Genomic DNA, 27051 nt, shown 5'->3' with positions numbered 1-27051 from the left:
GACCAAGTCCTGTGTCGCTCCGGTTGCATGCCGACGTGCGTTATCGGGAAGGAGGATGACTCAACTTGTCAGTATTCCACGCCACTTGTTTTTAATGGCGCCAAAAAGTCACTGAAGCGTCTGGCAGTAGGCCTCTGCAACCCACTAACTGTGAAACACCTATTTTATTGTACTTTGCTTCTGTCCTTGCTTTGAGTCCGTCAGTCACCACCGAGGGCTGTCCCGATCAACTTTCGTCGAATATTCATCCATCCACCGTTAAACATGATACACCACCTCCGAAATTACGCTTCGTAAACCCCATTACCGTAAATCTAAGTTATGCGTCCATAAATTTCGATATATCGGAATTTTTGCACTCTAAAAAGAGGGTAACACTGTGCACCTCACACTTGGCGGGATCGTCAATTTCGTCACACATTTTAAAGTGGCAGCTGAGAAGTAAGCAGTCGCACTGTATCACAGGCTGCAGTTAAACTGAAGTGGATGAATACCGAAGTCAGCGGCCGGTCGACGGCGACGATGAGAGGATGCAGACATATGTCAAAGCAAAACGTTTATTGCTATCTGAGTGACCCTCGTATTGTTTCAAATGGCAGCAAACAAACCTGACTTCTTTGAGGATGTCCACATCGAAACTGGTTCAGTGGCCATGATGCAGCTTTAGCAACAATGAACACCAAGTTACAAAGGGCAACTAAAACAAGAAGAATGACTTACATGTTCATCGGACTAGACAAAGAAGCAGTAGTGTCATATCTCAACGAGGAACTGGAAACTTTCAGCTCAAGACAGGAGCAAGTAGAGGAACTGTAGCTCACATTTCATGCACTGGACAGATAAACACGAAGTATAATAGTTCATGATGAGAGGAATCCTCCTTGGTATACAGTCACTATAAAGAAACTTCTGAAGAGACAGAGACTACTGCGTAACAGGTATAAAATAAAGCGTTGCTATAGATAGATAGGTGCTGAATGAAACGCGTCCGGCTGTCAAGACAGCAATGCGTGAAGCCTTCAATGGCTACCATAGCAAATTGTTGTTCAAAGACCTTTCACAAAATCCAAAGAAATTCTGGTAGTGTGTTCAGGCTGTTAGAGGCACCAGAGTTATAGTGTCTGTAGTCTTTTACGGCGTATCCATACCCACCTGATTTTGAAATGCAATTTGCTTTCAAAGAATACCCAACACCCCAGCTAATCAATGGAATCGGATTAGTAGCGTAGGTTTTCACTTAGTTTACACACAAACAACGAGAAATTGTAGACAGACAGAGCTTTGTTCTTAATCTTTCCTCAGTCAAGATTACATGGAAGGTGTATTACTACACCAGACAACTGCAGTGTGTTAAAACTGCTGAATGATAGTACTGCTCGAAAGCAACCAAGATTTTCTCCGCTCAGGGACTGGGTGTTGTTTTGTCCTAATCATCATCATTTCATCCCCATCGACGTGCAAGTGGCGTCAAATCGCAAGACATGAACCCAGCGAACGGTCTACCCGACGGGAGGCTCTAGTCATACGACATTTACATTAGTCCATTGGACTATCGATTTCCACTTTCTTGCAAAAGGGTATTTATTTGTTTAAATAATGCATTGTGGTGATTTTTAGATGATAGGCACCAACAGGCGCTCGCTGGCTGCTTGTTAAATAACGTTAGGACTCTAACGAGTCACTGGTGGGTGCATTCCTGACTCATTGTACGGCGATGTGATGTGGACAATATTTGCGTGGAATGCATCTTTGGCCATCTCCTAGGAACTGACGCAAGAATCTGCAAATATGTATCATTACACAGAATAATCAAAACAGCAACTTACTTTCTATGTCATGCAAATTAACGTGCATATCGTAAAACAAACAAACAATAATTAAAATTATGGTAAAAGACTCGGGATTAGGAAATTTGTTGCTAATCTAAATCATGGAGATGAATGAAGACAAAATGTGTGTGGGTATTCCAACCCAGCCACTTATACGGATGGTAACCTATCTTTGGATGAATTAATTTGAGTCGATTACAAAAAGTTTTGGTATCGTAATAGAGGTAGCCCATTTTTTGCTTCATACTGCAGCACTTTACCAGCTGAGATGTAACTTCCGCACATCTTAATAACTCTTATACATGTGTTTTGTCCCTGCACGGTTCGTAGAAGCCTAAGAGAAAAGCGAGTACAACTTGCTTATCAGCGTCGAGGTTTGTTATTCACTCATCAACAATATCTTCCATATTTTTTCATATTTTTCATATTGTATTGTTTATTCCGGATTTTTCCCACATTTTTCTATATTATCCATATCCAATCTGTTAATGTAGAACAATTTTTGTGCTCTTGTTGCATACCCTATCATGTTTCTTTAGAATCTAACAGTGATTTGGATCCACCAAGCCGTAGAGAAACTACAAAAGTATTGCAAGATCATTGTTCCCCTTCTTTTTCCAAATGTCGACCCATAAATCTCCTGTTAACACACTCGATATTAATTGCCATGTCCAATTCTTATATACTCTAAAACACACATGAATTTTTGTGGAAATGGCATGCTGCCTTGAGATACTTTAAATACAGCTGTATTCCCATTGATTCTCATAAAATATGAGAATCCATGATCACTTAACAACGAAGACATCCATTTGTATTTTCTCGTATGTTAATAACACAGGATATAGCCGTCAGTGCTATATATATATTCTGATTCTACAAGATGTATTTAACAGATGGAAATAATGCTCTGAATACGATCAACTGCAGCTATCAAAGCTTTTATATTACAGATCCAGGATGTATGTACGTTACAGATGGTAATAATAATGTTTGTGAGGAAATGATTTTATTCTTTTGTAAACACACATAAGCAAAATGTAATATTTTGTGTGTAAATGTGTTAGTTTCTTGCAAGAGCCCCCAGGCCCTACCTTCCATTCCCCCAGACCTAACACTGATGGTTTCACCTCCAGACACTACCCCAGACGTAGCATGGGCGGACACACCTGCAAAAGCTATCTCAGACTGAACAAAGGGTACATTCACCGCCAGGCACTACCTCTATTCCAAAGCTATCGTAGACAGCGGAGACCCCCGCATGAAACTGGGGGATTGTATTTATTTTTTAAATAATATTTTGCAGAAAATATTTAATGGGATATGGTGCATTTGTTTAAATATCGCACTACGCTAATTGTGCAGACCGGTATCTACATGTGTCCTCTTAAAAAGTGGGTATTTGGATAAAATTAGTAAAAAAGTGTAAATATCAATGCGAGGTGGTCATGTTTTGGTGTGATTGCAGAAAATGTCACGACATCGTTAATTTATAGCAGTTCAGCAATTGATTTTGCAATGGCATCAATAAATTTTTGTGAATCAACTGCACACTCTATTTTCGAAGTGTCTTATGTTAGCCGGCCGCAGTGACCGAGCGATTCTAGGCGCTACAGTCTGGAACCGCGCGACCGCTACGGTCGCAGGTTCGAATCCTGCCTCGGGCATGGATGTGTGTGATGTCCTTAGGTTAGTTAGGTTTAAGTAGTCCTAAGTTCTAAAGGACTGATGACCTCAGCAGTTAAGTCCCATAGTGCTCAGAGCCATTTGAACCATTTTTTGTCTTATGTTATGCAGTAAATTTGCAGAATATTCCATGTCATCATTAAATTATAGTAATTCATCTGCGTCACAGTCACATACTGTAATTTCAAAGTGTGTTACCTTGAAAATTATTGGTAATATTTTTCGCCACTTTTTAAGTAGGGTAACTCTGCTCGTGATGATCCTCTCCCTATAGCGTACACATACTTCGATTAACGAAACACACATAGTTATAATAGTAACAACGTAAAGTTAGTGGAGGGCTGACTTGATTCCTGTTGGAGAAAGAGGAGGGGTGGGTGGAGAATCAGGGTTCATCTTGACCCTGAATGTACCACACTCAAGGACCCTACATGACATATATCGGGTCATATCCTGACCATGAAAGTACCTCAAGTAATTGCCTAACAGGCGTGGGCAGAGGGGGGCATTCCCCGTAAATGTGGGCATGACATTGAGATGAGATCGTTATCCGACCTTTCATTGATACTGGTGCACTACTGACGAAGTGCTTGTTCACACAGGGTACGAATGAGGAAGGGTGCACGAATTCCTCTCTTGTCCCAACATCTTCATCTCAGAGTAGCAATTGCAACTACTTTAGATTCTGACCTTGAATTCACAATACGTATGTTTAAAAAAAACCTTTCCTTTTACATTTACGATATATAATTTAATAGATAATACGTTATAATTGTTTGTGTACACAGTAAAGTGTATATAGTAAAGTGATATCGGGGCATATTAAGCTGTATATGTCCGTAGGGGTATAGAGCAGGGAATTAATAGTAACATGGCCTGTCTTTGGTAACGCAAGAGTGTGCACTCGTTTCTCTACGAGCTTACTTCTGAAAAGGCCAGCTGTTAAGAGCTTTGTTGACATATATGTCCACTCTGGTGTAAGATTTTAGTTTCTCAGGTACACATTCTATTATTTCTTCCAGTCAGGCCCGAACTTTCAAACGCCGCTGCCCCACCCCTCCCCCAATTGATACTACAGCGCCTGAACGTAGTAATTAAGCATGACTTATGATTCTACATTAAATTTATAGTATCACTTCTCAACTCTTCCCGTTCATCCACATGAAATATCGTCTTTCCGTTGCCGTATCTTTTTTATGAATATTTCTTTGCAGTATTTTGAATTTTCTCACCATCTTCTCCTTCAACTCACAGACTACCAATTTCCAACAATGGTCCAAAAGCCTTAAACAGGTTTTTGCCTATGCAAGGGAACTAAGACGGGCAGATTCATATGAAGAACGATAGTCTTTTGAAGTGTCTTCGGTCGTATCATTCTACATATTCTCAGGTCGTAAGATCTTTCCTTTTAATTCCTGCAGTTGATATAAACCAAAATCAGTGTTTAAATCTTATGCTTCTAGAGAACCAGAGCTATACATGATATATTACTGTGGTTGTACTACACTTCTATGAGTTTATATTTTGAACACGGACGGACATTTTAACAGCTAATTCTGTTCGTAATTTCAGTCCATAGCCTGGTGATTATTCTACGTGATGGTGCTAAGACGTGTGTTGTTTCAAGTATGAAGTACAATGTAAGTTACCTATATTCTTCAGTACAATACCTTAAATCCTGATAAATATATCGATGTTTGATGTGCACTTCATGTGAATGAGGCATTAAATTTCGGGCGTGCGACCGCAAAAATCCTAATACTTCTTCTGAGTGAGCCGTCTGAAACGGATGTTAAATTATAACCGAATCATAAGATTAATGACATACAAGCATATTTGTTTAATTTTTTTCTTTTCAAGATGTTGGCAGTGAAACGACACTGGGTAAACTATTAAAATGCATCATTTTTCACCCTTTTGGCCATTTTAAATCGAGAAGAAAGTAGCCTCACGTGGGAATGAATGTTTAAGGGTAGAGAACACATGCTTTCTGGTGACACTACATTTTCAATTTCAGTTTCTTTTCACTGTGTTAGCCAAACTTAACCATTATTATTGTTAGTAATCTGTGCAGCTGACTGCATAAATGTTCTCGTTATCATACGGGGCTCATTTTATTTTCATTTTTCAACGGTTCCTACTGAATACTTGTTAGATCTGAGTTTTGTTGTTGTTAAAGATAGCAAAAAGTCCTTTGTGTTTCTATAATACTCGACGCTATTTTAAAATCTTTCTTCAATCACAATAAATGTATCTGTCTTGTGGGAAGTCTTATAACGTGGCTGTGTTACAGCCTACCCATGAATATTTTATGCTTCCCCCTTCAGATCTACACTGTGCAACACAATTAAAGGATTACTTTTCTCAGAGGCCCGTAATTGTCTCCCATTGCGACACGGACATGAAATTTGGCTCAGACGTACCTACAACCTCCCTATGTAATAGTGCAATATCATGGCGCCCTGTGACGTCACCTTCGGGCCCGGCGTCCCTTCAGACAGCAACGCATCAACACATGCGAAAAACAATGGCGGCGCTCTGAAGTTCTTGAGAGGGTTAGATTTCGCATGTGGCCAGCAGGCGCTGGTTCAGTGACATAGCGCCACTCAGCTCAGTGGTATCGAACTGGCTGCCTGTACAGCAGTGCCCAGTAATCAGTGACTGGCTGTCTCTGTGCAGGTGCATTTTTAAGTGCTCTGCGAAAGTGTGTGGGTGGCACCAAGGGTTTTCTCAGTTGGGTGGTCTTAAGACACTATGCCGCATTATTCACGCATGTGTCAATGCCGTATTCAAAAAACGCCTCTGAGCGATATGGGAGTTAACTGCTGAGCTCATTAGTCCCCTAGAACTTAGAACTACTCAAACATAACTAACCCAAGAACATCACACACATCCATGCCCGAGGCAGGATTCGAACCAGCGACCGTAGCAGTCGCGCGGTTCCGGACTGAAGTGCCTAGAACCGCTCGGCCACAGTGGCCGGCAATGTCGTATTCCCCTTTGATCAAGCCACAGGAGGATGCGAAATAGAAGCACTGACAAAGTATAAGAAGACTTTGCCGTTTCGGACGACGCTCAATTTTTTTCGAATGGCTTTGAACGGTTCCTAGTAGTTACATCCTACATACCTGAACCAAAATTGCGGTCACACTACATTCCAAAGGGGTAAGATCACGTTCAGTGGGGTTCAGGTCCACGATGTTCATAGAGAAGAGATGTATCGTTTGCGGAGTTTCAGCAGTGTCAAAAGTTGTCAAGGACATCAACCGTTTGCTCATCACACTCCGAACTGTCGTTTTCGACCGCGAAACGTGTGGGAATGAATGCCCCAAGGGAATGGCTTTGGTTTGATTGCCGCCTTTCATGCCATCCCTCTGAAACCTAACCGTGTCGATCTACATCTACATGGATACTCTGCAAATCATACTTAAGTGCCTGCCAGAGGGTTCATCGAACCATCTTCACAATAATTCTATTTTTGTCCAAACTCGAACAGCGCGCGGAAGAAAACGAACAACTATATCTTTCCGTGCGAGCTCTGATTTCCATTATTTTATTATCATGATCGTTTCTCCCTATGTAGGTCGGCTTCAACAAAATATTTTCCGATTCGGAAAACAAAGTTGGTGATTGAAATTTCGTGAGAAGATTCCGTCGCAATGAAAAACGCCTTTGTTTTAATTATATACACCACAAATTCGGTATCATGTCAGTGACAGTCTCTCCCCTATTTCACAATAATACAAAACATGCTGCCTTCTTTGAACTTTCTCGATGTACTCCGTTACTGCTACCTGGTAAGGGCCCCAAACCGCGCAGCAATACTCTAAAAGTGGATGGACAAGCGTAGTGTAGTCAGTCTCCTTATATCTCTTACATTTTCTAAGTGTTCTGCCAATAAAACGCAGACTTTGGTTTCTCTTCTCCACAACATTTTCTGTCTGTTCTGTCCAATTTAAGTTGTTCGTAATTGTAATTTCTAGGTATTTAGTTCACTTTACGGCCGTTACATTTGAATTATTTATCGGATAACAGAAGTTTAACGGATTCCTTTTAGCGCTCAAGTGGATGCCCTCCCACTTTTAGTTATTTAGGGTGAGTAACTAATTTTTGCATCATACAGATATCTTTTCAAAATCGTTTTGCAACTTGTTTTGATCTTCTGATGACTTTGCTAGACGATAAACGACAGCATCATCTGCAAACAACCTAAAACGGGTGCTCAGATTGTCTCCTAAATCGTTTATGTAGATAAGGAACAGCAGAGGGCCTATAACACTACCTTGCGGAACGCCAGAAACCACTTCTGTTTTACTAAATGACTTTCTGTCAGTTACTACGAACAAAAAATAACGAATTCAGTCACATAACAGACGATATTGCATAAGCACGTAATTTGACTACTTGCCGCTTGTATGGTACAGTGTCAAAAGCCTTGTGGAAATCTAGAAATAGGGAGTCAGTTTGAAATTCCTTGTAAATTGCACTCAGTACTTCGTGTGTGTAAAGACCTAGTTGTGTTTCACAAAAACGTTGTTTTCTAAATTCGTATTATAGACCATTCTCTTCTAGGTAATTCGTAATGTTCGAACACAATGTATGTTACAAAATCCTGCTGCATATCGACGTTAATGATAAGAGCCTGTAATTTATTGGATTTCTCCTACTACCTTTCTTGAATATTGGCGGGACCTGTGCAACTTTCCAGTCTTTGGGTACGGATCTTTCGTCGAGCGAGAGGTAGAATGTCATAGTTAAGTAGGGAGCAACTGCATCAGCATACTCTGAAAGGAACGTAATTGGTATACAGTCTAGACCGGAAGGCTTGCTTTTATTGAGTGATTTAAGTTGCTTCACTACTCCGAGGATATCTGCTTTTATGTTAGTCATGTTGGCAGCTGTTCTCGATTCGAATTCTAGAACATTTACTTTGTCTTCTTTCGTGAAGGTATTTCGGAAGGCTGAATTTAGTAACTCTGCTTTGGCAGCACTGTCATCGATAGTATTGCTAATGCTATCACGCAGAGAAGGCATTGATTGTGTGTTGCCGTTAGCATACTTTACATTCCACCAGAATCTCTTCGGATATTCTCCCAGGTTTCGAGACAAGGTTTCGTTGTGGAAACTATTATGAGCACCTCGCATTGATGTCCACGCTAAATTTAGAGCTTCTACAAAAGATCGCCAGTCTTGGAGATCTTGCGTTCGTTTGAATTTGGGATGCTTTTTTCATTGTTTCTGCAACACTGATCTGACCCGTTTTGTGTACCAAGGAGAATCAGCTGCGTCGCTTGTCAATTTATTTGGTATAAATCTCCCAATTGCTGTCGATATTATTTCTTTGAATTCAAGCTACATCTCGTCTACACTTACATTTGGAAGGAGTCGAGATTGTCTCTCAGGAAGACGTCAAATGAATTTTATCTGCTTTCTTGGATAGGTATATTTTCTATTTTTTGAGGATTTGGAGGTTACAGTATTCATTCTCGCTACGATAAGAGTGTGCTTACTAATCCCTGTATCGGTTTTGATGCTCATTATTACTGAGCGGCGGTGTGTCTGAAATGTTTCCCACGGACAACCATGATAAAAACGCGTGATTTCAACGATGGGAATCATTATTATGACTTTCACCACAGAGGCCTGAAAGGAAGGGTGAAATTTATGTTAGAAAGGATGTGAATACCTTCCCATAGTTTTACACGTCCACGGTGGCGATGGGCAGAATTGTGGCAACTTCGTTGCCAATGCGACATCATTAACCCACTTTACACCTCACAACTTCTGAGCTCTAGCCTTCTTCGCTTATGTCGACATGGGGTGAAATTACAGTAGGTGTTCCACAAGGTTCGATCATGGGTCCCCTCCTGTTCTGGATATATGTGAATGACCTCCCTTCTTATGTGAAACAAGATGCTGAACTGACACTGTTTACTGATGATAGAAGCATAATTATTAATCCACAAAAAGAAAGTCCGATAGAAAATGACACAAATAAGGTCTTTGGAAAAGTTATTAATTGGTTTTCTGCGAATGGGCTTGCTCTGGACTTCGAAAAAACACAGTACATCCAATTTTCTGCTGCAAAAAGTATAATTCCTTCAATAAACATAACACATCAAAAGAAGTCAGTAGCCAGGATAGAGCATACTAAGTTTTTGGGTGTACACATAGATGAGAATCTTAATTGGAAAATTCATATTTTTGGTCTTCTAAAGCGGCTACGTTCTGCAACTTTTGCAATCAGAATAATTGCCAATTTTGAGGATATAGAAATTAGTAATCTAACATACTTTGCATACTTCCAATCTCTGATGTCATACGGAACAATATTTTGGGGTAACTCAATATTTAGACAAAAAGTATTCACTGCTCAAAAGAAAGTGGTTAGAATAATGTGTGGGGTTCATAGTCGCACATCTTGTAGGCATCTGTTTAAAAGGTTAGGAATTCTTACAACTGCTTCATAGTACATTTACTCAGTAATGAAATTTTTTCTCAACAACATGGACCAGTTTAAAATCAACAACGACATTCATTAAATACTAGAAAAAAGAAAGAACTACACTATCCTTTACTTAACCTATCTTTGGCACAGAAAGGGGTAAAATATGCTGCTATAAAACTTTTTGATAAATTACCAGATGAAATAAAATGTCTGACAGACAGTAGTAATAGTTTCAAAAACAAATTGAAACCATACTTCCTTGACAACTCCTTCTATACCATAGATGAATTCTTGAATATGAGTAAATAAAGCTGGAGATATAATAATGCATTTTGTGCCATTTAAGGGAATAGGATAGGTAATAGAAATATTTAGGTATAACACTATAATGTAAACAAAAAAAACTTGTTTCCTGTGCACATTTCTTGTGCATTTGACACGTTCCACATCATAACGCTTTTTTCGTGCTATTGATCAATGGAATACGTAACTAACTAACACCTTGCTGTTTGAGGAGTCGCGGAGCCGAGGGTGACGTTGCAGGTCGATGCGTTTTTGTACCGTTATAGAGGAATGTTGAAGTCACCTTTGAGCAAATTCAAGACTTTTACTTCGCAATGGGGTGCAGTGTCGGGGTTTGAAAACGTGACAATTAATTTTGCTGCGCAGTGTATTTGTATTTGCAAGCAGGATATCATGAACTTCTTCTATAATGCCATACTAAGCGATGTGTCGTTGTTTTGTGTTTGAAGTGACGAAGATATTCATATATCTATTCCTTCTTTTTATGATTGCTATAACTGTCCTAATTTTAGGTGTGAAATATTAAAACTCTGCAGTATGTACAAATGTTAGTCTAATGTTAGTGAGTTCATTGACAATTAACAAAAGAGAACTATTTATGTTCAAACAACATGGCGTAACTTGTTGAGATTACATTCGATACTGATGTTCCATTGTACGAAACTGTAGAGACTATCCTGAACTCGAAACTTGTTACCTGCTGTAAGGGAAGTTTCAGTAGTCCATGAATAAAAGAGGCAATGATATACACGTCAAATGGCATTATGATGCAACTTTCAGCTAAACAATTTAAGTAGCGTAACACAGCAGTTGAATATCTAAAGTTATTTTTCTCCTAGTAACGCTATAACATAGTTCGAAAATTTTTACAAAACGCTTATATTCGCAAAAAACTAAGACAGCATATTTTACTGGAAATTGTAGAATATTACAGTAATACGTGATAGAGATCGGTATTTACCGTTCAATGACGAAAATTGGAGGAATGTTTTGATATGATGGGATTGAGTAATAGTCTCTAGAATTAAGTTCAAGAATTCGAAGTACAATTTATGAAGAAGATAATTAAAATTTAGTTAAGAGAAACACTGCAGAGCCTTACGCTACTCAACACCTCCCCTACTTGTCAAGGTGAAACTAATAGGCCGTTTCATTCTTGCTGGTGCTATCTAAATATAATCCATTAACATTGTGCAAGATGTTTCGATAATTTAACAAGTGGGAGAGTGAACTGAGAAACTCACCACCCCAGTTGAAGTCCCAGTTGCGATTTGGATCCGTGCCGTAGCAGCCATTGGGACCCGGACGCCGGTTCTTGCGCCAAATGCGGTCCTGAAAGCGACGGAACTAATGATAATTCGTCAGCTGAGGCAGAACACATGCGATGCTAGTACTATATTAGTTAGTCATTATCAGTTTCTGGAGGACACTCTATATTGTCAGTGTGTTTCCATAACGTAATCTAATGATACTGTTGCGAGAAACTGCCAATATTAAAGGTAATAAAAGAGAGCAGTATGGACAGTAGCTATACAGACAAGAAATACGTCAACGCTGTGATGACAGACGGTCACATCCTTGTGTCTGCTGGACGCCTAATGGTGGAGAGTAACTAGAACGATACAATCGAAGTCATCCCAAAGAGGTCTGCCCTGGCGGGAATCCCAGTGAAGACAATCAGAATGCATTAACCGAAAACTTCTCAAAAGATGGATTCACATTCTTATGACAATGACTCGTAGTTTCATTATATAACTAACCTCTTCTGTAGGCCTTATGGCTGCCTCCACTTGTGCCAGCAGAATTGTTACTGGGACTTGGTGGCACCTGTTATACGCCCGTTACATAAAGATTCATCTGCTCGAAGAAGCAAGAGCAGGTAATCATAGCGAAATACAATGATGTGGCAATATCCGGAAATTATTTCCCACGCCTGAAAATCATATTATTTACAAGCAGAAGCCGAACAGAATCAGTCAAGCTGTGAGAAACGCAGAAAACAGGATTACCCACACATTAACCAACAGCACAAATACACTCCTGGAAATGGAAAAAAGAACACATTGACACCGGTGTGTCAGACCCACCATACTTGCTCCGGACACTGCGAGAGGGCTGTACAAGCAATGATCACACGCACGGCACAGCGGACACACCAGGAACCGCGGTGTTGGCCGTCGAATGGCGCTAGCTGCGCAGCATTTGTGCACCGCCGCCGTCAGTGTCAGCCAGTTTGCCGTGGCATACGGAGCTCCATCGCAGTCTTTAACACTGGTAGCATGCCGCGACAGCGTGGACGTGAACCGTATGTGCAGTTGACGGACTTTGAGCGAGGGCGTATAGTGGGCATGCGGGAGGCCGGGTGGACGTACCGCCGAATTGCTCAACACGTGGGGCGTGAGGTCTCCACAGTACATCGATGTTGTCGCCAGTGGTCGGCGGAAGGTGCACGTGCCCGTCGACCTGGGACCGGACCGCAGCGACGCACGGATGCACGCCAAGACCGTAGGATCCTACGCAGTGCCGTAGGGGACCGCACCGCCACTTCCCAGCAAATTAGGGACACTGTTGCTCCTGGGGTATCGGCGAGGACCATTCGCAACCGTCTCAATGAAGCTGGGCTACGGTCCCGCACACCGTTAGGCCGTCTTCCGCTCACGCCCCAACATCGTGCAGCCCGCCTCCAGTGGTGTCGCGACAGGCGTGAATGGAGGGACGAATGGAGACGTGTCGTCTTCAGCGATGAGAGTCGCTTCTGCCTTGGTGCCAATGATGGTCGTATGCGTGTTTGGCGCCGTGCAGGTGAGCGCCACAATCAGGACTGCATACGACCGAGGCACACAGGGCCAACACCCGGCATCATGGTGTGGGGAGCGATCTCCTACACTGGCCGTACACCACTGGTGATCGTCGAGGGGACACTGAATAGTGCACGGTACATCCAAACCGTCATCGAACCCATCGTTCTACCATTCCTAGACCGGCAAGGGAACTTGCTGTTCCAACAGGACAATGCACGTCCGCATGTATCCCGTGCCACCCAACGTGCTCTAGAAGGTGTAAGTCAACTACCCTGGCCAGCAAGATCTCCGGATCTGTCCCCCATTGAGCATGTTTGGGACTGGATGAAGCGTCGTCTCACGCGGTCTGCACGTCCAGCACGAACGCTGGTCCAACTGAGGCGCCAGGTGGAAATGGCATGGCAAGCCGTTCCACAGGACTACATCCAGCATCTCTACGATCGTCTCCATGGGAGAATAGCAGCCTGCATTGCTGCGAAAGGTGGATATACACTGTACTAGTGCCGACATTGTGCATGCTCTGTTGCCTGTGTCTATGTGCCTGTGGTTCTGTCAGTGTGATCATGTGATGTATCTGACCCCAGGAATGTGTCAATAAAGTTTCCCCTTCCTGGGACAATGAATTCACGGTGTTCTTATTTCAATTTCCAGGAGTGTAGATCAGCTGCCCTATGGAAAAAGCAATGATTCCATTGTCCCAGCAGAAGAACTGAACCGATAATGCACATTATCTACAGCGACAATTTAATCACAACCTAAACAGAAACTCATTTCGTAGAGGTAAACGGCTGCAGCCACGAAAAACTCTATCCGTAGCACATTATTTGCAGTACCATAAAAAAAGCCTGTAAGATCAGCATCTAATCAAATGAAAGCACGTGGATCCACACACCTTATCAAATCTCAAACATCTTTGATGTATATGTGCAGACTGGAGTAACGAATGAAATTTTGTACGAAGGCCGGGCTTCAGACTACGGTCTGTTGCGCACCAGGCAGACGCGCTAACCACTACGCCACCCCGGCGCTGCGGCAACTGCACAGACCACCATAGCACGCCTCTGTCCTCAATACAAATTTCTGTTCACCTCTCAGCCAACTTGTTATTCCCCCTAAACCTGAACAGCACTGCAGAGGATCTCCAGTTATATTGGAATAGCACCTCAACATCTAACGAAACGGTGGATCCTGCCTGAAATAAAGGCATAAATGCTTTAATCAAATGAAACTATATTGTTTCAGAGACCTTCTCGAGTCTCAAACATATATATAGACTGAAGCGAGAAATAAAAATTTGTACCAAGATCGAATCCGTGTTCGTGTAAAGAATTCTTTCGTGTAAAGAATTCTTTACAGACGAATGGAAAAACTAGTAGAAGCCGAACTCGGGGAAGATCAGTTTGGATTCCGTAGAAATACTGGAACACGTGAGGCAGTACTGACCTTACGACTTATCTTAGAAGAAAGATTAAGGAAAGGCAAACCTACGTTTCTAGCGTTTGTAGACTTAGAGAAAGCTTTTGACAATGTTGACTGGAATACTCTCTTTCAAATTCTAAAGGTGGCAGGGGTAAAATACAGGGAGCGAAAGGCTATTTACAATTTGTACAGAAACCAGATGGCAGTTATAAGAGTCGAGGGACATGAAAGGGAAGCAGTGGTTGGGAAGGGAGTAAGACAGGGTTGTAGCCTCTCCCCGATGTTATTCAATCTGTATATTGAGCAAGCAGTAAAGGAAACAAAAGAAAAATTCGGGGTAGGTATTAAAATCCATGGAGAAGAAATAGAAACTTTGAGGTTCACCGATGACATTGTAATTCTGTCAGAGACAGCAAAGGACTTGGAAGAGCAGTTGAACGGAATGGATGGTGTCTTGAAGGGAGGATATAAGATGAACATCAACAAAAACAAAACGAGAATAATGGAATGTAGTCGAATTAAGTCGGGTGATGTTGAGGGTATTAGATTAGGAAATGAGACACTGAAAGTACTAAAGGAGTTTTGCTATTTGGGGAGCAAAATAACTGATGATGGTCGAAGTAGAGAGGATATAAAATGTAGACTGGCAATGGCAAGGAAAGCGTTTCTGAAGAAGAGAAATTTGTTAACATCGAGTATAGATTTAAGTGTCAGGAAGTCATTTCTGAAAGTATTTGTATGGAGTGTAGCCTTGTATGGAAGTGAAACATGGACGGTAAATAGTTTGGACAAGAAGAGAATAGAAGCTTTCGAAATGTGGTGCTACAGAAGAATGCTGAAGATTAGATGGGTAGATCACATAACTAATGAGGAGGTATTGAATAGGATTGGGGAGAAGAGAAGTTTGTGGCACAACTTGACCAGAAGGAGGGATCGGTTGGTAGGACATGTTCTGAGGCATCAAGGGATCACCAATTTGGTATTGGAGGGCAGCGTGGAGGGTAAAAATCGTAGGGGGAGACCAAGATATGACTACACTAAGCAGATTCAGAAGGATGTAGGTTGCAGTAGGTACTGGGAGATGAAGAAGCTTGCACAGGATAGAGTAGCATGGAGAGCTGCATCAAACCAGTCTCAGGACTGAAGACCACAACAAACCAAGATTGAGATTCGAAACACACAGCTTCATTTGATTAACGCACCTATGTCTGTGTTTCAGGCAGGATCCATCGTTTCGTTCGATGTTGAGATGCTATTCCAATACAGGTGGAGACCTATGCAATGCTGTTCCAGTTTAGAGGAAACACCAAGAGGACTTAGGCATGAATGGCAAACTGGACTGAAGACAAAGGCATGGTAAGGTACTCAGTGCAGCTGTGTAAAGCTATTGTGGTCTAGTGGCGTAGTGGTTAGCGTTTCTGTCTACTTAGAAAGGGACCGTGTTTCTAATCCCAGCCTTGGTAATTATTTTTATTTTTTTATATGACATAATCATTACGAGCAAATTGAGGAGCAAGTATCCATGGTCATGGAACGACTCAGTACACGAAATTATAACAGAAGAGTAGTTATAGGTAAAACGAAACGAATATGAATCCTACGCGGACGATAAACCATAAGCCTAAATAAACATAATCAAGAACGTAACATAGGAATTATATTTTTCAAAATTTTTCCAGGAATTTAACAGAAACAGAGTGAGCCATGAGGAAACTCTTCGGTTTAGGCTTAAAAGTGCTTGGATTACGCCTAAGTTTTTTAAATTCTTGTGATAGCTTATGTAAAATGAACGCAGCAAAATAGTGTGCGCATTTCTGCACAAGAGTAAAGGAGGTGCGTTCCAAATGCAAACTGGATTTCTGCCTAGTATTAAATGAGTGAAAGCCTGACAAATAATCAGGGTAGAAAGTATTGCATTCAAATGTTCTACGTTTTTTGTTATACTTTCATACATCTTCCACAACCACGAGAATAATCTCATTTTTGGGTCCATGGAATGAAAAGCCTGTCTAATCTGTCTAATCTAATCTGCTACCTCTTGAGAATAAACTGGTATGGTTAACAACAAGCGACATTAAGTAGAATATGTCCTCAGACGCCAATGTCAGAATCCCACACTACTGGTCAGGCGTCCCCAAGAGGTTCGCGAACGTGCACCACGCATTGCTCGACCCGTCCGTTTCTGAGCCAAAAATACCGTTTGTGAATCACAAGAGTTACCCCAAAAAATAATACCGTTCGTCATGAGCGACTGAAAATAAGCAAAGCAGGTTACTTTTCGTGTTGAATGATCACTTACTTCAGGTATCGTTCTAATGGTAAATAAAGCAGCATTTAGATTTTGAACAACATCCTGAATATGGCCTTTCCACGACAGTTAACTATCTGTTCGAACGCCTTGGAGTTTTGTTTAGTGTCATTAACCATATGTCCAGTCTCTGTAATCAAAATTTCAATTTTTGTTGAATTGTGTGTTAGAAACTGTAAAAACCGAGTCTTACTGGAATTTAGCATCAATTCCCTACAAGCCATGAACATATGTCCTGAACTGCATTACTTGATACTGTGTCAAAATTGCACACAATTTCTTTCACTACCAAGCTTGTACATCTACATCTACGTGATTACTCTGCAAATCACAATAAAGTGCCTGGCAGAGATTTCAATTAACCACCTTCAAGCTGTCTCTCTACCGTTCCACTCTCGAACGGCGCGCGGGAAAAACGAGCATTTTTCTCGTGATGATCATTTCTCCTTATTCAGGTGGGTGCCAGCAGAATGTTTTCGCAATCGGAGGAGAAAACTGGTGGTTGAATTTCATGAGAAGATTCCGTCGCAAAGAAAAACGCCTTTTTTTAAATGATTGCCACTCCAATTCACGTATCATGTCTGTGGCACTATCTCCCTTATTTCGCGATAATACAAAACGAGCTGCCCTTCTTTGTACTTTTTCGATGTCATCCGTCAGTACCACCTGATGCAGATCCCACACCGCACAGCAATCCACTAGAACAGGGAGGACAAGCGTGGTGTTAGGAGTCTCTTTAGTAAACCTGTTGCACCTTCAAAGTGTTCTGCCAAAGAATCGCAGTCTTTGGTTTTCTCTACCCATTATCTATGTGATCGTTCCAATTTACGTTATTTGGAAAATGTAATTCCTAAGTATTTAGTTGAATTTACAGCCTTCAGATTTGTGTGACTTATCTCATGTGAATAACTTCACACTTTCCTTTATTCAGGGTCAACTGTCACTTCTCGCACCACACAGACATCTTACCTAAATCATTTTGCAATTCGTTTTTGTCACCTGATGACTTTACAAGACGGTAAATGACAGCATCATCTACAAACAATCTAAGACGACTACTGAGATTGCCTCCTATGTCGTTAACATAGATCAGGAACAATAGAGGGTCTAGAACACTTCCTTTGGGAACGCTGGATATTACTTCTGTCTTACTCGATGACTTTCCGTCTATTACTATGAACTGTGACCTTTCTGATAGGAAATCATGAATCTAGTCGCACAACTGAGGTGATATTCCATAGGCAAGAAGTTTGGTTAGAAGACGCTTGTGAGGAACCGTGTAGAAAGCCTTCTGGAAATCTAAAAATATGTAATCAATTTGTCATCACCTGTCAATAGCACTCATTACATCATGAGAATAAAGAGCTAGTTGTGCTTCGCAAGAACGATATTTTCTGGACCCGTGCTATGTGCCAATAAATCGTTTTCTTCGAGGTACTTCATAATATTCGAATAAAGTATATGTTCCAAAACCCTACTGCAAATCGACGTTAGTGACATGGGCCTATAATTCAGCGGATTACTCCTACTTCCCTTTTTGGGTATTGGTGCGACTTGAGCGATTTGCCAGTCTTTAGGTACGGATATTTCTGTGAGCGAGCGGTTGCATATAAATGCTAAATATGGAGCTCTTATATCAGCATACTCAGAGGAACCTGGCCGGTATATTTTCTGGACCGGAGGCCTTACCTTTATTAAGTGATTTAAGCTGCTTTGTTACACCGAGGATATCTACTTCTTGGCAATTGTTCTTGATTGGAATTCAGGAGTATTTACTTCGCCTTCTTTGGTGACGGAGTTTCGGAAAACCGTGTTTAATAACTCTACTTTGGTGGCACTGTCACCAGCGACTTCACCGTTGTTATCGCACAGTGAAGATATTGATTGCTTATATATCTCTCAATTGCGGTCGATACTATCTCTTTGAAAGCATTCCACAACTTTTCTACGCTTACATGATCAGATCGGAAGAAGTGAGGACTGTCGCTTAAAAAGGCGTTAAGAGCATTTCCATCAGCTTTTTTAAATAGATATACTTTGCGTTCCTTTTAGGTGGTTGTAGGTGTTATGGCATTCAGCCTGACAGCAACTGCCTTGTGGTCGCCATTCCCTGTATTCGTCACGATACTCATTATTTGTCCAAGATTATTTGTTACTAAGAGGACAAGTATGCTTTCGTAACCATTTACGCTTCGAGTGGGCTGATGAACTAATGTTTCAAAATAATTTTCTGAGAAAGCATTCAGTACAATTTCTGACGACATTTTGTGCCTGCCGCCGACTTTTAACGTAAAATTTTTCCAGCATATCGAGGGTAGATTGAAGTCGCCACCGACTATAATTGTATGAGTGGGGTACCTATTTGAAATGAGACTCAAGTTCTCTCTGAACTGTTCAGCAACTACATCTTCTGAATCGGGGGGTCGGTAAAACGATCCAATTAATAGTTTTGTCCGACTGTCAGGTATAACCTCTACCCATACTATTTCGTAGGAACTGTCTACTTCAATTTCACTACAAGGCAAACTACTTCTGACAGCAATAAATACTCCACCACCAAATGTATTTAATCTATCCTTTCTGAACGCTGTTAGATCGTTTGAAAAAGTTTCGGCTGAACTTATTTTCGGGCCTTAGCCAGCTTTCTGTATCTATCGCTAATTGAGCTTCAGTGCTTTCTATTAGGGCTTGTAGCTCTGGTTCTTTCCCAACACAGCTACTACAATTTATAACTACAATACCGATCGTTTCTACAACTAACGTACTGTGTTTTACCTATCCCCTTTTAGGCGGACTCCCTTTCTGTGGTTCCCTGAGACCCTCTAACCTAAAAAACCACCCAGTCCCTTCCCCCTTCCACACAGCCCCGCTACCCGTGTAGTCGCTTCCCGTGTATATTGGACTCCTGACCTACTAAGGGGAACCCGGAAACCCACCACCCCATGGCGCAAGTCCAGGAATCTGCAGCCTACAGAACCGCCTGAGCCTCTGATTCCGACCGTCCACTCGGCTCTGAACCACAGGACCACAGTCGGTTCTATCGACGATGCTGCAGATGGTGAGCTCCGCCTTAATCTCGGAAGCAAGACTGGCAGCCTTTACCATTTCCGCTAGCCGCCTGAAACCAGAGTGTGTCTCCTCCGATCCAGAGCGACATACGCCATTGGTACCGACATGAGCCACCAACTGCAGTTGGCTGCATTCTGTACTCTTCATAGCATACTCTTTCACACCTGGGATGACTCCCCCCGGTATGCACACGGAGTGCACACTAGCTTCCTTCCCCTCCTTGGCAGCCATGTTCCTAAGGGGCCCCATTATGCACCAAACGTTGGAGCTCCCAATTACCATCAAACCCACCCTCTGTGAATGCTCAGACCATGCAGGCCGAGAAGATTCCTCTGGAACGACTGCATCCGGCTTAGAGACATTGTCAGCCACAGGTAACGCCCGAAACGTGTTCGACAACGAATTGGGGAGTGCTACTTTTTTTTTAACTATGGGACTTAACATCTATGGTCATCAGTCCCCTAGAACTTAGAACTACTTAAACCTAACTAACCTAAGGACATCACACAACACCCAGTCATCACGAGGCAGAGAAAATGCCTGACCCCGCCGGGAATCGAACCGGGCGCGGGAAGCGAGAACGCTACCGCACGGGAGGTGCTACGATCTGCTCCTCAAAAAGTTTTTCGCTACCAGCCAGACTTTCGAATGATCTCCCACTTAACCGTGGGTGAGGGGTCAACCTCAGTGCAGGCAGTACCTGGGGCAGCCACAGCAGTGGACTGATTGGGGGACACGTGGGACGTGCTCGACGTCCCTCGTATCCCCGCGTCTGACCCGCGCACAGAGACGCCCCTTGGCAGCAGCCTCAAGCTGTGTTACGGAAGCCAACACAGCCTGGAGCTGTGAGAGAAGGATCGCCAACTCAGCTGGCATCTGTACACAACAATCACAGTCCCTATCCATTACTGCAGTCGCTCCTGTTCGAAGCTCGTAAACAATATGTAACAAACGAACGGTGTACTCGGCTTATTAGCACGAGGTGCTGTGTCTCTGACGGTCTAACCGGTCAGCAGCAAAAAGAAATATTTTAGAATCACCTAGAAGGCATCTCATTTATGCAAGTAAGAAACAGTAGCGGCCCCAGCGCCGACCACTGTGGCACCAGCATCCCCAGCCTCCCCCCCCTCCCCACCCCCCGTCCCTCTTAAGTATGACTCATTGAGACTGCACGTCATAGCAATCCTCAGTACTGTGGATAATGACCTTCTGCTGACAGTTCTTAATGTAAGAGCTGAGCTAAATGTGAGCTACTCCCCTTATTACATAATGGGCCAACTTTTGAAGTATTATTTTGTGATTAACACAATCAAACACCTTACTTACATCAAAGAAGACACCTAACATTCGCAACCTTTCATGTAATCCTTCCAGAGCCTCACAGAGCAAAGAGAATATATCATTTTCAGTTGTTAAACAACCTATAAAACCAAACTGTACATCTGACAGCAAATTATGTGAACTGTAATAATCAATTACCTTTGTACATACAACCTTTTCAGTAACTTTAACAAACACTGATGGGATAGAAGTAAGTCTAAAATTCTCTGCATTATCCATTTCTCTTTTTTTATAATGTGGGTGCTCTACTGAAAATTTCAATCGGTCAGGAAACTGACCATTCGTCGCTTCAGTCTGTATACATTGGTCAGCATGAAGGCATCACAGTCCAAATAATGAAGCTTAATATTGACTTTGTACTGCCCAGTATAACACATATCTTCATCCATTCCTTAACCACGTGTGTTTTCCCTGAGGCCTGGTTCAAATGGCTCTGAGCACTATGGGACTCAACTGCTGTGGTCATAAGTCCCCTAGAACTCAGAACTACTTAAACCTAACTAACCTAAGGACATCACACACATCCATGCCCGAGGCAGGATTCGAACCTGCGACCGTAGCGGTCGTGCGGTTCCAGACTGTAGCGCCTTTAACCGCTCGGCCACTCCGGCCGGCTGAGGCCTGGAAAAGGGGCTAGTTAAGCCATTACCTAAAAACGACCCTGCCACAGCAACCTCTGATTACCGACCTATTTGCGTTCTTCCTTCACTGTCCAAAGCCTTACAACATATAGTCTACGACCAGCTAAAAAACTACCTAACTACAAGTAACCTACTAGCCGAATTCAAATCAAGCTTCCAAAAACTTCGAAGCGAAACATCCGCTTTAATGAAGTTAACAGATTATCTGAGGCTTGCCATGGATGCACAAGAGGTAACTACCATGTGCCTCTTAGACATCAGCAAGGCTTTTGACACCGTCGGCAATGACATTTTACTTGCCAAACTTAGCAGGCTAAATCTCTCGCCAAGTGCAGTGCAGTGGTTTTGCTCATACCTGAAGTCTCGCCAGCAATGCATCCGGCCTGGCACCACAAATTCACAATGGAGAAAGGTAGTATCAGTTTTCCCTAGGGTTCGGTTTAGGTCCTACACTCTTTTCACTGTATGTAAATGATGTGTCATCAGTCTTGTCCTACTGCGAATACCACATGTACAATGATGACCTCCACTTGTATCTAAGTGCAAAATCTGTAAACCTGAAGTCATCTGTAGAGAATCTCAATACCGACACATGTGCACTATCGAAATAAGAGAGGGGTATATGGTTAAAACTCAAGCCATCTCAAACCCAAAAAGTACTGGTTGGTGATTCAAGGCTCATTAGCCCGAAATATCGGGAGTCCCTATCATCTTTAACCCTAAATGGAGCAAATGTCAACTTCTCTCCTTCAGCAAAGAGTCTACGAGTAATAATAGACGAAAATCTAGATTGGACAGAGCGCATAACTGCAATGTGTAAGAAGGTATCAGCATCCCTCCAAGCCCCACAAAAATATGAAAAGCTCTTCCTTTTTGACCTAAAAAAGAAACTTGTTCAAATACTTTTAGTTACTGGTTACAGCGATGTTATCCTCAGGAAAGTTCACGTCACCTGGCACTGGTTATGAATGCCTGAGTTCGCTATATCTGTGATGTTCGACTCTTTGATCACATTTATATTCGCAGCTATCCTGGTTGCGTGCAGACAAGCACAAAGATTTCCATACCTTTCGTCTTCTCTTCTGTCTTATCAATGAACACTGAGCCTCGGCCTTAATGCACGTGTCTGAAGAACATGGCAGAAACACCCATTCCCATTAGAGCGAAATCCTTTCTGTCTCACTCCATGGTCAGCCAACTTCTCGAAGTCCTTCTCATCAGCAGGAACCCGATTCTGAAACAGCCTCCCGCCTTATATTAAAGAACTAAATATCATCTCCAGCTTCAGAAGACAGGTTATGATATATCTACTAAAGCAACAATAAAATTACCAATGTTCCTATACTCACTCTTTACGCTTGCACATCCTTCCTTACAACCTGATTTTACTCATTTCCCAGTATTCATAGCCGATTTAGTCTCCTTAAATTCCCTTTCCCCAGAACTCACTAAATTAGAAAATATCTTATTTGTAGACCTATTAATTCTATTTGTATCTGCCACTATCATTACTGTTCTTAATGCCACAACTATTGTAATTATTATTATTATTATTATTATTATTATTATTATTATTATTATTCACTATTAGTGGCTACAGCTTCATTAGTACAAGTAATGCCAGTATTAACCTTGTTACTTCATAGTCAGTATAATTGACTCACATACATGTCCGATATTTACCATTCTCATGGAAACCATTATTTACGAATGTACTCAACGTGATGTTGTCAAAACAGTTTCAGCGCGCTCTCTTGAGTGTATTGGTTGATGAAGAGGAGAAAATAAGAGGTGTAATGTGGAACGACAGACAGGCAAATTTAAGCACCGGTCAATATTAACTCATTACGCGTCTACTACAAGTACACGCCACTGTTCGACAGAGCACGAACGCCAAGACATAGATTCAAATCGCATTTATTATAGGCCACTTACAAGCTGCACGAAATGCTGGCAGCGTCCACAGTTTGTGGCGAGTGCAGAAGGTACGTACGGTGGTGTGCGCGTAGTTGCAGCCGTCTGGGTTGGCCGTGGGCAGGACGTGCCAGTCGAAGGCCTGGACCACGCGCCGCACAGCCTCGCTGTCGTTGGTGAGCAGCTGGTGGACCAGGAACGTCGCCGTCGACACGGACGGCCACTCGGCGCCGTCTATGCCTGAGCACAGAGCAAGCGGCGTTACGAGCCGGCGGATGTGGAGCCCTAATCATGTTGAATTGAAATAAGTATTGCAAATGGCAAAAAGGAGCTTTTCCTTACTAAAATGGTTTGTTGGTTGATTTGAGGGGGCGGAGGGGAGGGGGGGGGGGGGGAAGGGACCAAACAATGAGGTCATCGGTCCCATCGGATTAGGGAAGGTTGGGAAAGGAAATAGCCCGTGCCCTTTCAAAGAAAACATCCCGGCATCCGGCCATCCTTATTTGTGAGTCCAGTGTATTAACCACTGCGCCACCTCGCTCGGTACCGAAATGGGTAGACCCAATTCTTCGTCACGAATCTCCTTCTTCCTTGCCTTTTCCCGTTCCTCTACGGTGTGGCCATTTTTATTTGGTTTGTCACGATGTTAGTTCAGATGGCTCTGAGCACTAAGGGACTTAACATTTGAGGTCATCAGTCCCCTAGAACTTAGAACTACTTAAACCTAACTAACCTAAGGACATCAGCCACATCCATGCCCGAGGCAGGATTCGAACATGCGACCGTAGCGGTCGCGCGGTTCCAGACTGAAGCGCCTAGAACCGCTCGGCCAAACGGCCGGCTACGATGTTAGTGTTAGTTTGTGGCCAGGTATCCTTCCTAACGTCAAAACTCCCTCCGACAGGGAATCTGTGTACCCCGCCTGTCTGCGTCTAGAGTAAGCCACATATTCAGGTGTGACAAAGCTTTCTAAATGTTTGTGTAGTGTGTTTAGGAGGCGAGACGTGGGTCACAGTATGGTATTCACCTACGTGGATGTAGGAAACCGCCTCAAATCTACACCCAGGCTAGCCAGCTCACCCGATTCGATCTGGCACCAACTCACTTCTCCGAGTTTCCTACGTGGCGAATAGACGTGCTCGGCTATGAGGGCGGTGACATTTCTTCGTCGCAACACACTGAGATACACTTACGGGCACAGATCTTTACGCAACGCGAGAGGGATTATTAACGAAACATTATGAAGCAGTACTGACACACAGGAGCTCAAACAATCATAATTTCAATTATTTTTAAGGAGTGGCAGTTTTTCACATCTCGCTTTCTTCTAAGTTTGACAAGCCACAAAATATATCGAAAGAGAGACTCGCTAGAAAGGACAAATATTATTATCTCGTCTAGAGTGGGGTGCCTTGCTTCCACCTTCATGCTTATTGAATACGTAATCCACCTGTAATCAACTCGATGAAGAGACAACCAGTAACAATATCATCGAAAAAATGAGTCTTTAGTCATTACTAGTTCTGGGACCGCGTCGCCCATTGTCCATGAAAATGGCATGTTGTTCGCTATGGAAGGAAAATGTGTTTTTTTTTCTGCAACGGTATTGAATACCTTCGGTATGATACGTCGATATTCGAAGACATCCAGAACTACTTACTGAGGCGTCGCATTTGTAGCATTTAATGAAAGCAAGTAACTTCAGGCACAGATGAGACATGGGGCTAGTCTGACGAATGGTTAACGATAATTGTCACCTATAAACTGTAATCATGTGAGGCTGTAAACATTGTGCTGTAGACAACGAACGACATTAAGAGAAAGTTTTTCCACTCTTCCCAACACAATTTTCAACAGAAAGAATGGTTACTTTTCATAGTGCGGAAGGGTATGGCGAATTCTGTGGATTGATTAAGTAACTGGAAGACGCAGGACAACCGATATATGTTCTGTTTTCTAGCTCAAGGGATTTTGGCGGAAAGAGCTGGTGTCCAGATTGTGTAGAAGCTGAACTATTATCGACAAGGTACTCAAGAGTTCAACATTAGCAATTCACTTTATTCATGTTGATGTTGGTGAAAGATTCTAGACTTCTGTTCACAGGTGTCCCAACTCTCCTGCGCTGGGCTGCACTGCAACGACTGGTGGAATCCGAATGTGCTCATGAACAATTAATTGAAATGATTTTGGAATAAGATACAAATGGAAATTAATTTTTTTGTGAAAGCATATCTGGATAATAATTAACAGTGGATCAAGCTGTTGCTGTATTATATCATTTGGAGAACTTTGCGCTGTGGTAAAGATAAATCCTTGCATGTCTATTTTCATCTAAAATTAAAAGAAATTTGTTTTAAAAAGCGTAACGGATGTGCGCTTATGATCGGGAAAGCCTCCAAGTTCCAAGTAGTAATGGCTGTGACCAAATGATGTTCGAGGTGCATTCAAGTTCTAAGGCCTCCGATTTTTTTTTTCTCCGGACTGGAAAGAGATAGAAACATGCGCATTGTTTTAAAAATGAGGCCGCGTTCATTGTCAATACGTCCCAGAGATGACAGCACCGTACGGCAGAAGGAATTTTACCGCCAGTGGCGAGAATGAGAACTGTTTTAAATACTTAAAATGGCGACGTTTTCCTTACTTGAACAGCGTGCAATCATTCGTTTTCTGAATTTGCGTGGTGTGAAACCAATTGAAATTCATCGACAGTTGAAGGAGACATGTGGTGATGGAGTTATGGATGTGTCGAAAGTGCGTTCGTTGGTGCGACAGTTTAATGAAGGCAGAACATCGTGTGACAATAAACCGAAACAACCTCGGGCTCGCACAAGCTGGTCTGACGACATGATCGAGAAAGTGGTGAGAATTGTTTTGGGGGATCGCCGAATGACTGTTGAACAGATCGCCTCCAGAGTTGGCATTTCTGTGGGTTCTGTGCACACAATCCTGCATGACGACCTGAAAATGCAAAAAGTGTCATCCAGGTGGGTGCCACGAATGCTGACGGACGACCACATGGCTGCCCGTGTGGCATGTTGTCAAGCAATGTTGAAGTGCAACGACAGCATGAATGGGACTTTCTTTTCGTCGGTTGTGACAATGGATGAGACGTGGATGCCATTTTTCAATCCAGAAACAAAGCGCCAGTCAGCTCAATGGAAGCACACAGATTCACCGCCACCAAAAAAATTTCGGGTAACCGCCAGTGCTGAAAAAATGATGGTGTCCATGTTCTGGGACAGCGAGGGCGTAATCCTTACCCATTGCGTTCCAAAGGGCACTACGGTAACAC

General features: G+C 42.5%; 1 protein-coding gene across 1 annotated transcript in view; it reads right to left on the bottom strand.

Annotated features, from left to right (window-relative positions):
• The window catches only part of LOC126106505 (zinc carboxypeptidase-like), a 71801-nt gene that overhangs the window by 16001 nt on the left and 28749 nt on the right, over window positions 1-27051 (bottom strand). Inside the window, exons 5-6 of the mRNA XM_049912861.1 lie at window positions 23839-23999; window positions 11511-11598 (exon numbers count right to left, since the gene is read on the bottom strand). Coding sequence (XP_049768818.1) covers window positions 11511-11598; window positions 23839-23999 — 249 coding nt within the window. The remainder of the gene's footprint in view (window positions 1-11510; window positions 11599-23838; window positions 24000-27051) is intronic.

Source organism: Schistocerca cancellata, chromosome 1 (assembly GCF_023864275.1).
Source record: "Schistocerca cancellata isolate TAMUIC-IGC-003103 chromosome 1, iqSchCanc2.1, whole genome shotgun sequence".
Taxonomy (NCBI): Eukaryota; Metazoa; Arthropoda; class Insecta; order Orthoptera; family Acrididae; genus Schistocerca; species Schistocerca cancellata.
The sequence above is the reverse complement of the archived record's forward strand: the minus strand, read 5'-3'. Positions and strand labels throughout refer to the sequence as shown.